The sequence below is a fragment of the Uloborus diversus genome, chromosome 6 (genome assembly GCF_026930045.1).
Source record: "Uloborus diversus isolate 005 chromosome 6, Udiv.v.3.1, whole genome shotgun sequence".
NCBI classification, from domain to species: Eukaryota; Metazoa; Arthropoda; class Arachnida; order Araneae; family Uloboridae; genus Uloborus; species Uloborus diversus.
This window is the reverse complement of record NC_072736.1, coordinates 156,598,465-156,614,209: the sequence shown is the minus strand read 5'-3', so window position 1 is coordinate 156,614,209 and position 15,745 is coordinate 156,598,465. Positions and strand designations below refer to the sequence as shown.

The following is a 15,745-nucleotide window of genomic DNA, read 5'->3' as shown; positions in this document are numbered from 1 at the left end:
GCAATATTTTATTGTGAATGGCCTTAAATTAAAATATTGCAGTTTAGAGCGAAAGAGCGGGAAATGCCGAAAACCAGATTCGCGAATTTCCGGATAGCTGATCGTGGAATCTGGAAATCGTTAAACACAAGACTGTAATGAGGTTGTAAGAACTCATAAATAAGATTTCTATTCTTATTAACTTAATATAAAAACAATAGTTATCAATAACTATCGTAATCACAAATACAACATCTTTACAAAAAGTTAAAAAAAAAAAAAGAAAGCAATGCGTTTATGAAAACAAATGTTTTCATACACTACAGTAGAAAACTCGCACATTTACGTTCAAAAGCTTGTTTCTTTTTTTTTTTTTTTTTCCAAACAGTGTGAATGTCTCAGGTCTTATGAATAAGTTAAATTTAAATTATTCTCTCACGATAGTAGTTTTTAATATTTCTATATATATATATTTCTATAGTAGTTTAAGTTTTCTAAACAATCGGCCAATAGCGCTTTTTAGAGATCCAGAAAACCGGGAAATTCAGATATCCGGGATAGCGATGGTCCCGAACTTCCCGGATAATTGGTTCTCTACTGTAGTTATATAGGGACTGAAAATGTAGTTCGTTGAAACGAAAATTTCGTTGTATTGGTATTCGTTGTAACGGAATTTCACTGTATAATGTTTGAATCAATTGCGACAAAGGATTCATTCATGGACTTTTTAGCTGATTGCCAGCTAGCTCCAGAAGGTCCCTTTAAGCAATTCTATATGCTGTATAATGTCGTCTGAGGATTTTTCGACTGCTGAAAGCTGGTGTAGATAGGAAATTAAAAACATTGAACATTTTCTCAGTGTGTTTCATGGAGAAGAGGAGGTTACATTTTGCATAATAACACCAAGAAAGGTAGCAAAGATAGTCATACTTAAGGTGAACATATCGTTGACCATAAAATTATTGCTTCCATTGTTGGTATTGGTAATTCCAGCTTTTCTCGACTTCTGAAGAGGTGCTGCATTGAAACGACAATTTATTCTACCAAGAAAAGACAAATATCAAGACTATGCAATAAAGTCGAAAATAGGCTTGGCTTATTACTTGGAAATACCATTAGGGGCTCATCACTGTTGATTTATTCAACTTCATGCCTATTATTCAACTTACATTCAGAGATAAATTAAGATTAAAAATTAGCTTTATTAACTCGAATATTGTTTCTCAAAGTTTTTTTTTTTGACAAGGGCAAATCTTTCTCAATAGTTTATCAAACTATTTTCAAATTTCACTCTTTATCAAATTAATTATATCAAATTTTCACTCCTTTTGGAGAAAAACAAAGAGACAATTCACATTTTAAGTTTTTTTTAAATTTAAAAAACCTATTTATCCCATTTTTACTTTCTTCGATATCTAATATATAGAAGAAAGTTTGGATTCGTGCAAATTTTCGAATTTCGAAGTTTGACGGATTCGAACGTTTTGAGGTGTGCTGAGTCCATTTCGACTATTTTTGGAAAATGTCCGTCTGTCTGTGTGTGTGTGTGTGTATGTGTGTCACCAGTTTTTTGTGGCCGCTCTACAGCAAAAACTACCGCATGAAATCGAACGAAATTTGGTACACATATGTGCCCCTATGTGAACTTGTGCCCATTGGTTTTTGGCGCGAATTCCTCCAAGGGGGGTGGAGCAATGGGACGTTTTTTGAGTTACGCATGTTTGCTATTCCTCAGGAAGTAACTGGCGAAATCATTTTTTATTATCATGCATTGCTTCAATGCATAACATCTCGAAATGGAGACTCATTTGAGCATTAGGGCAGAGCATCATGTTTGCAGTGCGAAGGACATGAGGTCAAATCCATGTGGCCTAAAAAATTGTTTTGATGACTCGTCCTCTTCTGTTCCATAATTTAGCGAAAAAATTATCTAGACTCATTGTAGGATTTTGATCTACAGCTCTGTTGTTGTTAAAACCATGAGAGAACCCATTAATCTTAACATGGAAAATTGCAGTAAATTTAAAAAAAATATTTCAACAAAATGGAAACTTCCGTTTTAATAAATCTTTTGCTTTATTATGTATTGGTTAAGTGCATAATATTCCGAGATGGAGGCTTATTAACTCAATTGACAAGAGGGTCAAAAAAGAGGGTTACCGTGAAGGTCATGGGGTCGATCCTGCCGTAGGCGATAAAATGTAGTTTTGAATGACTAATTTTTAATTTTCCATGAATATATAATTTTAACTCATTGGGGGCAGAATTCCAAGTCAGTTGCATTGCATTAAAATCAGTTTAAAAAATCCCTGTTTATATTTGTATGGCAAATCATAGAATCATAAATAGTACTTTTCCAAAGGCGATAAATATTATTATTATTATTTTTTTTTTTTGGGGGGGGGGGGGGGGTTACACATTGACCTTCAGACATTCCTACTTCATCAAACTTCAAAAGGAGAACAACAATGTCAAGATTTTTTAATTGCTATGAGCGAGAAATAAATAAAATTTCATGTTTTGGCTATTACTCAAAATAAATAAATAAATAAATAAATAAAAAATATAAAAAACTGGGGTTTTGAATTCTTTTTTTCGAGTGTTAATGCTTCACATGGGTCAGTGAGTCTTTATTATATAGCATTAATGTACATGTATATTTTTGGGGATTCACCCCCTCCATTGTTTTTTACAATATCAAGAAGTGATGATAAACAATAGAGATTGTACATCCCCAGAAATATAAGTATACCTTAATGCTACATAAAAGCATGCTTAGGTTAATTTTTATCTTAATTATATCTGTGAATGTAAGTTGAATAATATGTGAAGGTAGAAATAAGACTAAACAATTATTAGTAAAATTTTTTTTATCCTCTTTGAAATGTTTCGGCAAGTCCCCGTCACGATCTTGACTACGAAGAAGGCAGTTTGTGTTTGTCAGAAATGAACTCAACTTTCTTTTTTAAATGCTTTTTCTCAAAGCTTTGCGAAAAACAACCAAGCACAGGGGCTCTAAACATGGTGAAACGCCAAATTATTTTGCATAGTTTGCTCCAGAAAAAAATTACATACATTGCTTTGAACAAAAATAACATGTTATTTATGCTGAAATGTATGGAAACAGCAATTAAATATCTGTACCTCAAAGCCAGGACGACGTAAATCCAAAAACTGCAATTTTCGGTTGAGTAGTGCAATGTACGTAGAAGCCTATTCTGCACGCAGGGGTGCCCACCTGAGGGGGGGGGGGGGGTCATGGCCCAGACAGCAAGAATAAAAGTGCACACATTTAGGGGGGGGTGCCCTTGCTCTTAGGGGGGCACACAAGCGATGTGAATGTAATTTGTAAAAAAATCCTTTTAAATTTTTCACCTGAGTTAAAAGAGTGCACGTATCATCCTTTGCATGAGAGAGAAGTTTTCCTCTCTCCTGTAAAATTACCTTAACGTGGCTTATTAATGCGATTAATTCTGGCTCTAAGGAACAGACATTTCTTCCACTCCTTCGAATACTTTTTTTTAATTTCATTTTTCAAATTCACCTGGATCTTTGAGTCCAGTTTTGTTTTTTCAAGTTTTCTTGTTCAAGCTGTTGGCAGAAATAAAGAGAAAACTTCTACACAGATTCCTTCTCTTGAAACCAGAGATATTTAATGGCTTTATGAACAGAAAGACCGATATCTTTACGTAAATAAGGAGAAAACAAACCAAATTGATAAGAACAACTTTTAATTAGATAATAAAATATTTCAAGCAAATGTTTGTTTACATTTTTTTTTCCTTTTTGCAAAAAGAGATGAAAAATATATTGGGAAGACAAATAAATAACATAGAATGAGGTAAGTTATAAAACTTTTCAGTATACTTTACATTAGCTTACTAGATAAAATGTAAAATTATTGAAATATATTTCGAATTTATTGCCGAGTATGGAATGTCCTTATTTTATTAAGAAAATAATTTAAGGAGTACATCTGTCTACAAAACGTGGATACAGGATGGCATCTCTTATGTGATATCTGTTCAAAAGCCAAGTGATGAACCTTTCTAGTCCAAGGCCATAGCCACCATGAGGACAACTGCCATACTTGCGCTGAAAAGCAAAAAAAAAAAAAAAAAAAAAATCATTAAACAATTTGCATTTCTTTGTAAATATGAACTGTTTTTCAATTATTAGAAATGTATGAAAATATTTTATTTTAAATTGAAAAAATTGTTTAAAAAATGTAATTTGAATTTTGACCTCTTGAATTCAAATTATGTTTTTCGCAATCACGAGTGTGTGTGTGTGGGCATGTGTGTTTATGGGGGTATGTGTGTGTGTGGGGGTATGTGTGTAGGAGGGTATGTGTGTGTAGGCATGTGTGTTTCTGTCTGTGTGCAGGCATGAGTATGTGGGTAGTTGTGTGTATGAGTGTTTGTGTGAGGTGGGGAATGTGTATGTGTGTAGGCATATGTGTTTGTGTCTGTGTGCAGGCATGAGTGTGATGAGTGTGTGGCTAGTTGTGTGTAGATATGCGTATATGTGTAGGTGTCTGTATGTGTCTGTATGTGTTTGAGTGTGCGTGTAGTTGTGTGTGTGTGTAGTTGTGTATGTAGTTGTGTATGTATGCATGTGTGTGTAGGATATGGATGCAACCTGGAGACGGCTTTCGCTATAGGAGCAGCATCGTGAGGAGCCCGTCGACGGTGATGGTGCGGAGGGTGCTGGCGGGAAAATAAAATGATAGCACAGCAAAACAGTCAAGTGAGAACAATAAGCAATCGTGATTGCTCAACAAACAAACTCTTAAAACATTTTTTCATAACTCAACAACTCGAACGCTTATGACTCGAATAATCATTTATCTCAAAAATTTTGTTGGGTCCCAAACATGGGCATATACAGAGGAGGCAAGGAAGGGCAGCTGCCCTACCTTCCAAAATAGAAAATAGTTAAATAAAAAATAATAATAATATATAAAAAAAAAATTCAGGTTGCTTTAATTTCTAAACTCATTGATTCAGCTCTGATAACTTTGCTCCTAATTTTGTAAGTGTTATACGCTATCACCATGAGCATTGAGACACTTTCAAAAATTCATTTTTACGAATTTCTCAAAAATCAGACCAATTGCTCAGTAACTTTTATCATATAAAAGATATGCTCCAACTGTTATTTTCCAATAAAAAGTAAATCATTCATAAATAAGGGACCAGAAACAAATTGAGAAAATGAAAGGTTTTGGATCATCTTTCATCATAAGTACCTGAGAATAAAATATAAATTTCAGAAATAAGTTAATTACCATACAAAATTTTTAAAAATAATTTCGTGAAAATATCATTTATATTCACGAAGATATAAGCATTTCTTTCAAACATACTTTTTATGTGACAAAAATTACAGAACAATTGGTCTATACTTTCGGCGATATATAGGGGCATTTCAAAGGGGGAAACAAAACATTCACAAATGCATATTTGCAGAGTTTCCAAAATCAGAGGAAACCCAATAGGGGGCGAAATGGCAAATTGTCCAAATGACGGATCTGCTCAACCTTTCGTTTTGAGCTGGGTATGCCCTTAAGTTCCAAGCTTTTGAGAAAGCTGTGGGAACTTCCCATCCCTTTGAGGTAAAAACTGCATCAAGTAAACATGCAAATGCTCTTAACTACATGGTTAATCTTTAAAAAAAATTTTAGCACAAATTAATGTGTCTATTCATCTTTATTCATGATTAAAAGACAAACCAAAAATTCAGTTCACAAAGGATCCTCAATAAAGAGAATTAAATGTTTTTAGAGGGGGGGGGGGAGCACTCAATACTGATTTAACCATAGTTAAATTTTTGCTGGAAGAACAACCAAATATTTTATGTGTTGCAGAAGCTATGTGGGGGAAAAGTTCATAGTGCTGTAACCATGACAACCAGTCAGAGAAAAGAGAGGAAAGTGGGAAAGCTATTTGGCCTTGATGTTCAGATTCTAAATGCATAGATTTTAGATTAGGAACAATGTACAGCTATACACCACCAGCTCAGTCAATTCCAGCCGATGACTGCAGTTTTGTGTTTATCAGCACTCATCAGCCCAGCATAGGAAGTGACTGAGCTGGAGATGGAAAACCTCTTAAGGAAGCCAAGAGTGCCAAACAAACTGGTAGCTAATATAGAATTAGCACTGACCAGACGAGTGACCGAAGCAATGGTTCGGTCCAACTAGAAGATTGTAGGCAAGGCAGGTATATTCAGAAAGCTACCGCCCTATATCCAGGGTTAAGGCGGTAATAAGCTCGAAACTGCAATCTTTGGCTGGAATTGATTGAGCTGGCAATGTATTTCTGCCTTAGCCCTGGCTATAGGGCGGTAACTTACTGAAAATATACAGCTAGGTAATTATCGGTTGCAGGCAACTTAATTAAAAAATGATACGTGGAATTTAAAAATGTTTTATAAGCAACTACTTGACCCTGACTTTTTTTTTGGCAACTAAGTGTTAGAGTAGCAGACATTTACCTGGTCCGTGTACCAATAATAATTCTTTGGGTCGATTCCAGCCTTTTGGTATCCCTCCATCAGTTCATCATATTTCCACATCCTCATAGAGCCTCCAACTATTTCACCAACACCAGGCATTAAAACATCAACCTGTTTAAAAAGATTCACAGTATTATGTTTGAAGACAACACAGATTTGACAATTTCTTAAAATCATAGTAATTTTCGCTCGAATAAATTCAAAAAAGAGCTTTAAGCGGAAAAAAAAATCACTCCTAAAGATTTTAAATACAAGAATTACAGTTTTACAAAACAAACTAGTAATTTAGACAGCTTTAGAAAAATTAGAACAATAAATAAAAGGGAGAGAGGTTTAGGGGGAAAATGGTTGGTTTAAGAAAAAAGAGTTTATTTCTGTTTAAAAAAAAAAAAAAAAAAAAAAAAAAAAAAAACTTCAAAGAAAATCACTTGCTTTATGTTTGTATAACATAATTCTGTGACAGAAAGTAACATTTCTTATAAAATAGGAAATTTCAGCAGTATAACTTTCAGTTGCAAGTTGTATTTGTTCTTCACTTTTTAAGTAAATATTTGCAATAGTTTTTTAATATCATTATTATTACTACAAACATCACAAATAAATAAATAAATAAATGAAAAAATCTATTCATGAAAAAAATAGGCAGGTTTAAAAGCATTTTGTTTTAAAATCTGGAAAAAAACCTTGTTGATCGGAATTAGCAAACAAACAAGATTGATCTTTTTAAATTCTTTTGGCAATGAAAAAAGTAAAAAATTAAATAACTTTAAGTTTAGAACTTAATAATGAGTATTGAAAAACTGTTTGCATGACAGAAAATAAATTATTTACACAGGGCTCATAGCAAGTGGGAAAAAATATATAGGAGTTTAAAAGGGAAAATATAGGAATTTAAAAGGAAAAATATAGGAGTTTAAAAGGCAAAATACAGGAGTTTTGTAGAAAAATATATAGGAATGTCGAAAAAGTATACCATCTAATATGTTTGGAGCACTGTATAAAAAAACAAAACACCAGTATCAATACAATTCTATTTTGCATGAGTCACAGATGTGAGAGCAAATGAATTTTTGTACCCACCTTCGCTGAAATGAATCATGTTTGTTTAAGACAATTTTAATTTAATTAAGCAAAATTTTGCGTGCGTGTATGGGATTTTCTAGGCAGACGCTTGGCAGCTCGTACCTCACCACCAGTAACAATTCGGGAGCTTCGATCGGCGCTGCAAGACGAATGGGCAACAATGCCTCAACAACTCATTGACACCCTCATTCTCAGCATGGGCAGACGCTGTGAAACCTGCCTAGCAGTCGGGGGAGATCATATCCCCTACTAAAGACCGGATGTTTCTAGCTGGACACCCATCACAGGGATGTTTCGGCCTTCAGCCGCATTGCGCTCCATGCTACTTTTTCAATAAAGCTTCTTTTTATCCCTCTGATTTCTCTTTTAGTAAGTGTTGCTTACATTACACATGTCCTCACGTATTGGGGATCTTACGGTATTAAATGTGTTGATTTGGAAAGCTTTTGTACAAAGTTATATTGAAAAAACCGTCTCGTCCTTAATTTTTGCACACCAGTGTATATATGTATACATATGTATCAAGTTTGAATTCGACCTAATCTGCCAAACGAAAGGGGTGTTAGAAGAGCCCAAGCGAAGCATGGAACTATCCATTACCCTCTGCAATTTGTAACCGTAACCAAATAGATAGAAAAAAATGAGCCAAAAAAAAAAAAAAATTCTGAGATGAGGAACGATTTCTGAAATTTTTGGAAAATCTACACACAAAATGGAAAATTATAGGAATGTTTTTCCATGGATACATATTTGAAAAAAGCAAACAAAATCCTATAAAATGACACTTATTTCATCGAGATAGTTACATTTTTTCAGCGGGCTACAAGCTTCGAAACATTTAAAGTACTCAAAGTTGAATTGGTACCAAAATCTGCACAGGGCATTTTCAAAAACAATCGTTTGAGCTACCATCGGTAATTTGAACTACATGTAAGATTATATGTGACAAAATTAAAAGCTTTAAAAATCTTTACAGCAGCACACTTAAAGTTAACATTTTATACTATCAAAATTACAAAGTAAACTCATTAAAAGAAAAAGAATTAATTGAAAACAAGTAAAAAGTTGCAAGTAAAGCCATCTATATTTTGTATGTTTCATAAAAATAATCAAACAGAAGTGTAAAACACATGCCAACATTAAAGATGTAAGAGTGCAAAGTGCAGAGGAGAAAAAAGAAAAAAAATGGATCAAAGGTTTTTGCATTTTTGGGTAGCATTTAACATCCGACAAAAAAAATATAGGAGTTAGTGAGAAAGTATAGGAAATATAGGAGAATATCTGACAAATTGTGAAAATATAGGAGATATAGGACTATGAGCCCTGTTTACATTAGAGGTTTAACTGTTGTTATTTAATTGAATATGAATTAAGGCTCAAGTCAAATATACTTTCTAAACAATGCAGCTTTATTCTTAATCACAAGTACAATTAACAGAAAGATAAAGAGCAGGAAAACAAGTCTATTTAAAAATAGTTTTCAACAAGGCATAACTATGAATTATACTGCCATGGGTTGCCATACCAACAAAAATTGGTTTCAGAGATATTTGAAGAAACATGTTTTGATTTCCCACAAAAATCCGAAAGATAGATGACAAAAATGTAAAAGAAAAAGGAAACTAGTATGTTGTGGCCATCACGAAACTTTCTTCTATATCTTTCTTGTGAATTCTGATCAATCCCTATGCTTGAAAAGAATGCAATATTCCCAGCAAAAAAAAAAAAAAAAAAACTTGACGACCGTCCGAATTCCTGAATTCCCCGCAAAAGCAAAGCAAAGAACGACTTGAAAGTTATTTTAAAAGCCTTGCTTGAATTAATTAGATGTTTTATTTGTTAACAAACATAAAATGGCAACAGTTATTAATTTTAAATCATTGCGATAACATTTCCGATTATCTCCCGAAAATTAAAATCACGTGAAATAAGCAGACGAGAATATTGTAATTTATCTTTCTTATTGTTGCATTTATAAAGCTATTTTTATTAACACAAAAAAAAAAATCAGACCCCCATGGAGCGATTGGCGCCAAAATTGAAACAACGCCTATTTACAAATAGATTCACATTTATTCCAAATTTCATCCAGAACGTAGCATTACTTCTTGAGAAATGGCACTCACAATGAAAAAAAAAGAACATTCGATTGCGCCACCCCCTTTTCAGTTTTTGACACCAAAATAAAATCAGCTCTTATACCCACTAAGGTCTACTTGCCGATAAATTTTTCTTTCATTCCGTTCATTATTTCTTGAGATACAGCAGTCACAATTGACGACAAAAAACGTTCTATAGCTCAACCCCCGTTTGAGTTATTGCCACCAAAATTGAATCAGCACCTGTTCCTGTTAATGGCAACGTATGGTCCAAATTTTGTTTGATTCCGCCAGTTACTTCCTGAGGAATAGCAAGCACGCGTAACTCAAAAAACGTCCCATTGCTCCACCCCCCTTGGAGGAATTCGCGCCAAAAACCAATGGGCACAAGTTCACATAGGGGCACATATGTGTACCAAATTTCGTTCGATTTCGTGCGGTAGTTTTTGCTGTAGAGCGGCCACAAAAAACTGGTCACACACAGACGTGACACACACACATACACACATACATACACACACACATACATACACACACACAGACAGACAGACATTTTCCAAAAATAGTCGAAATGGACTCAGCACACCTCAAAACGTTCGAATCCGTCAAAATTCGAAATTCGAAAATTTGCACGAATCCAATACTTTCTTCTATATATTAGATATAGAAGAAAGTAATAAAAAAGTTTGTAAATTTTGCCTAAAAATTATTAAAACACTATATTTAACAAAAGAAATAAAACTTCTTTAGTGCAAGGATTAACATTAAATAACAAATTCTACATTTATTGTCAGAATGCATTATTCATTTATCATCACTATAATTACACTTTAAAATGAGATTCAAATTAATATTTGTCCGATTAATTAAAATGTTATAATTCATACACTTTAATGGGAATTAAAAGAAGATAAAATGAAAGAAAAGCATGCAATACCGATTCTGTAAGGCGAAGATCTTCAGGACACTTGCTCATGTAAAATGATTTAATTTCAGCAGGAAATCTGCATAACATGATAGGCTGCAAAGAAATAGATCAACAAAAATAAATTTAAGTTCTCACCTTTTTTTTTACAGTACAAAAATCTGAAAATAGTAATAAAAAGAAAGATGCATGGAATGAAAAGGTTTTTTGCAGTTAAAAATTAGTTTGCTTTGCTCTTTATGAGCTATAGTTAAAATTTATATCAAGTCTGTCGGAAAGTTCTGTCTGTAAATAAGGAGGAAAAAAAGAGATACAATATAAAAAAAAAAACATTTAAACAACATCTTCTGTACGACACAATGACGATCCTTGCTTGATACTTCTGACTAGGGTGATGGTAATTTGAAAATACTATTTTACAGCACGTCTCGTCTTTTGCAGGCGTAGAACTCAAGTACTGCTGTTTTCACACCTTCATTCTTCATATTGTCGCCTCAGAGCAACAGCAGGATATCTTACCATCATTCCTGGGATTAGATGTCTTACTGTTGCTCTGAGGCGACGATATGCAGCTTGGATACTCTTCAGAAAATCATATCGGCTAAGCTGGAAAATTCTTTCACTTCCACCTAGAGGTCAATGTCGTTCTTTTTAATAATCCGTTCACCATTCATTCTTTTGATCCGTTCATTTAAGTTGTTCATTTGAATAACTTTGTTCATTTAAAAATTTACAAGCGATCTCTCTGAGGGACATACTCACGTACATTCGAAATGTTTCATTAGATCAGCAATATTCTTTGAAGGAAAAATAACTAAAATCTAAAAGTAGGAAAATGGCTATAAAAAATGAATTAAAATTCTTTTTATTCTGGTTTAGATGTATAAAGCAGTTAAAGTTCATTTTGTAAGATATTTCTCAGATGCCAAATGGTAAGATATGTTTTCCATTCCAAAAACCGCAGATTACATTTCAACACGTCAGTTATTAAATTTTACTATATAAAAAAATAAACTGTTACAGTGGAAAATTTGCAAAATTGAATTTATGTGAAATAGTGCACTAATTTTAAATAGAAATATCATATCTCTAAGCGCACAGGAGAAAATAAAACAAAAAATGATTTTTAAGCTGTACTTTAGGTTGCATTTATAAAAAAAATGTAAATCACAAAATAAATAACAGAGAAAAAAAAAAAGAAAAGAAAAGAAAAATTCATTTGAATTTTGACATCTTGAATTCAAATTATGTTTTTTGCAATCACGAGTGTGCATATGTAGGCGTGTGTGTTTGTGTTTGGGGGATATGTGTGTTTGTGTGTAGGGGCGAATGTGTATGTGTGTGGGGGATATGTGTGTTTGTGTGTAGGGCATATGTGTATGTGTGTGTAGGCATGTGTGTTTGTGTCTGTGTGCTGGCATAAGTGTGTGGGTAGTTGTGTATATGAATGTGTGTGTGGGGGGGGGGGGGGGTATGTGTATATGTGTGTAGGCATATGTGTTTGTGACTGTGTGCAGGCATGAATGTGTGGGTAGTTGTGTGTATGTGTTTGTGTATGTGTGTGTATGTGTTTGTGCGTGCGTGCGTGCGTGTGTAGTTGTGTATGTATGAGCGTGTGTGTAGGACATGGATGCAACCTGGAGACAGCTTTCGCTAGAGGAGCAGCATTGGGAGGGGCCGGTCGACGGTGATGTTGCAGAGGGTGTCGGTGGGAAAATAAAATCAAAGGGCATCAAAACAGTCAAATGAGAACAATAAGCAATCGTGATTGCTCAAAAAAAAAAAAAAAAAAAGAAACAGGCTACAATATTAAACATGAGAATAAAGAAATGTTCATTAAAACTATGTACCTTAAGGCTGTTCCGGTAGAAAAACATGCTAAACTTGACTCTTTGGGAACAGCGACAAAAAAAATCTAATCGCCGGATTGCAATGAAACTTTTTACTATACCAGATGAATGTGTAAAAAACAACGTGCATGAAGTAAATTGCTGCTGAGTTACCTACATTTATCACAAAATGATATTAAAAAGTACTTTTTGTCAAATATGAAATATTTCTCTTAAACACATTCATGAAAAATCATCTAAACACAGAGATTCGAGATTTTTTTCTCTGAACCATAGAAACAATGTAGACGCATTGCAATTGAAATATTTTGTAAATATCATTAAAAATTTTTTCAATGCTCACGTGTTCTGAAACTTACTCGATTCTGTCCACTAATCTTATAGTTGCCTAAAGTGCCAATAGATGGCGTCAAAAACTCGAATAAGTAAGGATACGTGAAATTAAGGTCTATTTTATTAATAGCTCGGCTTTTTTCTCATTTTTATGCTAATAAATGATTCCATATGGACCATAAACTTTCTGTAACAAGTTTCATTCCTTCATATTCTTCATAAATCAGTCTAGATTTTTTTTTCTCTAAAACCAATTGTTCGTGATCGCGTGGGGATCCCGCCGAACAAATATCGCCATCAGTGAGTTTTGCAGATGAACTAGATTTTTGCGAAAAAGTGAGGCTTTCCATGCGTGTGCCTGAAGTGATGGCCAGTGGTATCGGATGTCAGTGCTTGTAGCTTGTGCTTGAGGCGGCAGTGATTGTAGTCGAGGAAAGAGAAAGGGGGAGGGAGGACGTCCCCGTGTGTATTTTCCGTGTTGTTAGAAACAGGTGGGTGAACAAGAAATGGAGGGTTGGCCTACGAGTGCTCGCCACAGAATCTTTCCTAATCCGCAATGAATATCTTTCTAAATTGACGCAACAGAGATCATTAAAATTTCGTGATATTTTATTTCAACAATGATTTTAACTATTTTTCAAGAAGTAATTAATATTTTCTAATGTTAACGAAGGACAAAGATGATCTGAAAATAGTTCTTATTTAATAAAAAAACCTTGCTCAATCCATTTGCGCAGGTGTGACATCTTTGTGCATATATTTGCCCTTTATAACAAAGAGCAAAGTATTATGTATGATAATATATGAACTTTCAAAAAAAAAAAAAAAAAAAAATTGAACTTGAAAAGTAAAGATTTTTACATATTGTGTGCGTACGCGTAATAGGCTCAAATCATTACCTTGTAGACACGAAACTTTTTTAGAAAGTAGGTACTTCGTATATTATGTAACGTTTAATGGTTTTTATATTTGAATGTATCAAAATTTTAAAACAAAGCTTAAAATTCTGGGAATAAATTGCAAATACAAGCATAAAAATGTCAAATTTGTGCAAATGGATTAAGTAAATCTTCATCTCAATTTTATACTTTAAAGTTTTAGACTTGGAAAAGTAACAGATTAAGTAAACATTATATTGATAAGCGTTTATTTAAATTGCACAGGAAGTATTATAGTGTGATCCGCGAGTTACTGACCATCAGCCAGTAAGTTGAACTAACTTGTAACAAAGGTTTTGATTTGACCATTATGAAGGTTACGTACGATATACTTACAGAGACATCTAGAAGTTTTCAAGGAAGTCACTTTTCTTACTGGTGCAAATTGTTATCAGATAAAATGTTGAACCACCTTTTTCTAGGTTAAATTTAATTTTACAGGTTCATTTACTGAGATATGCTGATCAATGCTTTCTCAGTGAAGGAAAAAAAATGCATTTAATAACTATCCATTTATGCTGTTTGTTATTGAAGGTTGGTCGATTACATACATTGATCTAAAATGCCTTCAACGCCAGTAATTGACAAACACGATCTACCTGTAGTAATGACATAGTTAAATGCTAGTTTTAAAGCTTTTTTCTTTATACCAAATTAATTACAAACATTTTTATGCTAAAGATATGAATGTGTATAGTACAACTTTTATTGAGAAAAAAAATATTTTAACCATTAATTGACTAGCTTGGTTAATTACTAATGCTCCAGATCAGCGGTCCCAACCAGCATGTTGTGACTTCCAAGGGAGTCGCGAAGAATTTCTTATAAGAGAACACATTCAAAAACATATCATTAAACAGTTTAAAAACTAAAATATGTAGAGGAAAAAAAATCATTTTAGAGAAGCATCAATACTTGAGCGTAGTGGCGAATTTAAAGAGCCTGATGATCCCTCAGCATTATTACATTTTGGTTTACGGACTTGCATCCCTACAAATTGCCGCGAAAGAGTCGAAAAAAACCTCCCTATAACATTATCTAAAATTGTCTGAAAGTTCGTTTTTGGAACTTTAATATCAATTTTTTTTGTGAGACAGTCTCTTAACCCCAACCCTCATCCTGAAAGATGTCATGTAATTACGTTTTCAGGACTTAATTTGGAAATATTTCGAGAAGTTCCTAGAACCCTATCCCATTCCCTAAAAATAGCAAAGAAATGGATTTTTAAGCTTTCAATTTCGGAAAAATTTCACAGGGGTGCCTTCTATTCCTTTTGCATAATTAAAGACCGTACAAACATTCCTTTTCAGGATTTAAATTTAAAAAAAAAATTCCGGGTGAGGGTCTCCGATCGTTTCGCCTTGCCATCAAAGATAATCTACTATTCTATTTCTGAAACTTAAATTTCCAAAGATTCCTTCATATTACCCCCAATCATTTCCCCCCCCCCCCAATCACTAAAACTTGATTAAAATACGTTTTGGAGACTTCAATTCCGGAAAAATTCCGGGGGAGAGGCTACCTATCCAAACATTTGCCTAATATTTAAAGGAACAAACAAAAAATACGAACAAAAAGACTATTTTTTAAAAAAATATTTCTAAAATCCAGGGGGTTCCAATTGCCCCTCCTCACCCTGATTTCCCAAATGACGGACCTGAAGTAAACTTTGAAACGAAATCCAGGAAGGATAGATCGTTTTATTGATTTTTAAAATATTTTTGGGGGAATACCCCATTGGATCTCCCTTTTTGCTACATATTTTCCTGGTTTTCACCTCTCTAGCCCTTCCGAAGAATGCTCGTAGTCATAGTATATATTCCATTCTCCTCCAAATAAAAATGATGACAATCAAATGACTACTCATCATCGAAGGGGGGGGGGGGAGTTCACTAATCTTGCTAAAACAAAAGGAAAAAAAAACAGTGTTTAGTTAAAATTTCATCACGTTTGGGAAGCAGAGAAGTGCTTGAACTAAATCCAATAAGTAACTTTTCTAACTTGGTTGTCCGTTTTCTG

The 15,745-nt window shown here is 33.7% G+C and overlaps 1 protein-coding gene across 1 annotated transcript in view; it reads right to left on the bottom strand.

Moving 5' to 3' along the window:
* Positions 1-3,703: 3,703 nt before the first annotated feature.
* The window catches only part of LOC129225039 (asparagine--tRNA ligase, cytoplasmic-like), a 55,887-nt gene continuing 43,845 nt past the window's right edge, over positions 3,704-15,745 (bottom strand). The window contains exons 14-16 of the mRNA XM_054859585.1: positions 10,618-10,701; positions 6,478-6,609; positions 3,704-4,074 (exon numbers count right to left, since the gene is read on the bottom strand). Coding sequence (XP_054715560.1) covers positions 3,943-4,074; positions 6,478-6,609; positions 10,618-10,701 — 348 coding nt within the window. The 3' untranslated portion in view covers positions 3,704-3,942. The remainder of the gene's footprint in view (positions 4,075-6,477; positions 6,610-10,617; positions 10,702-15,745) is intronic.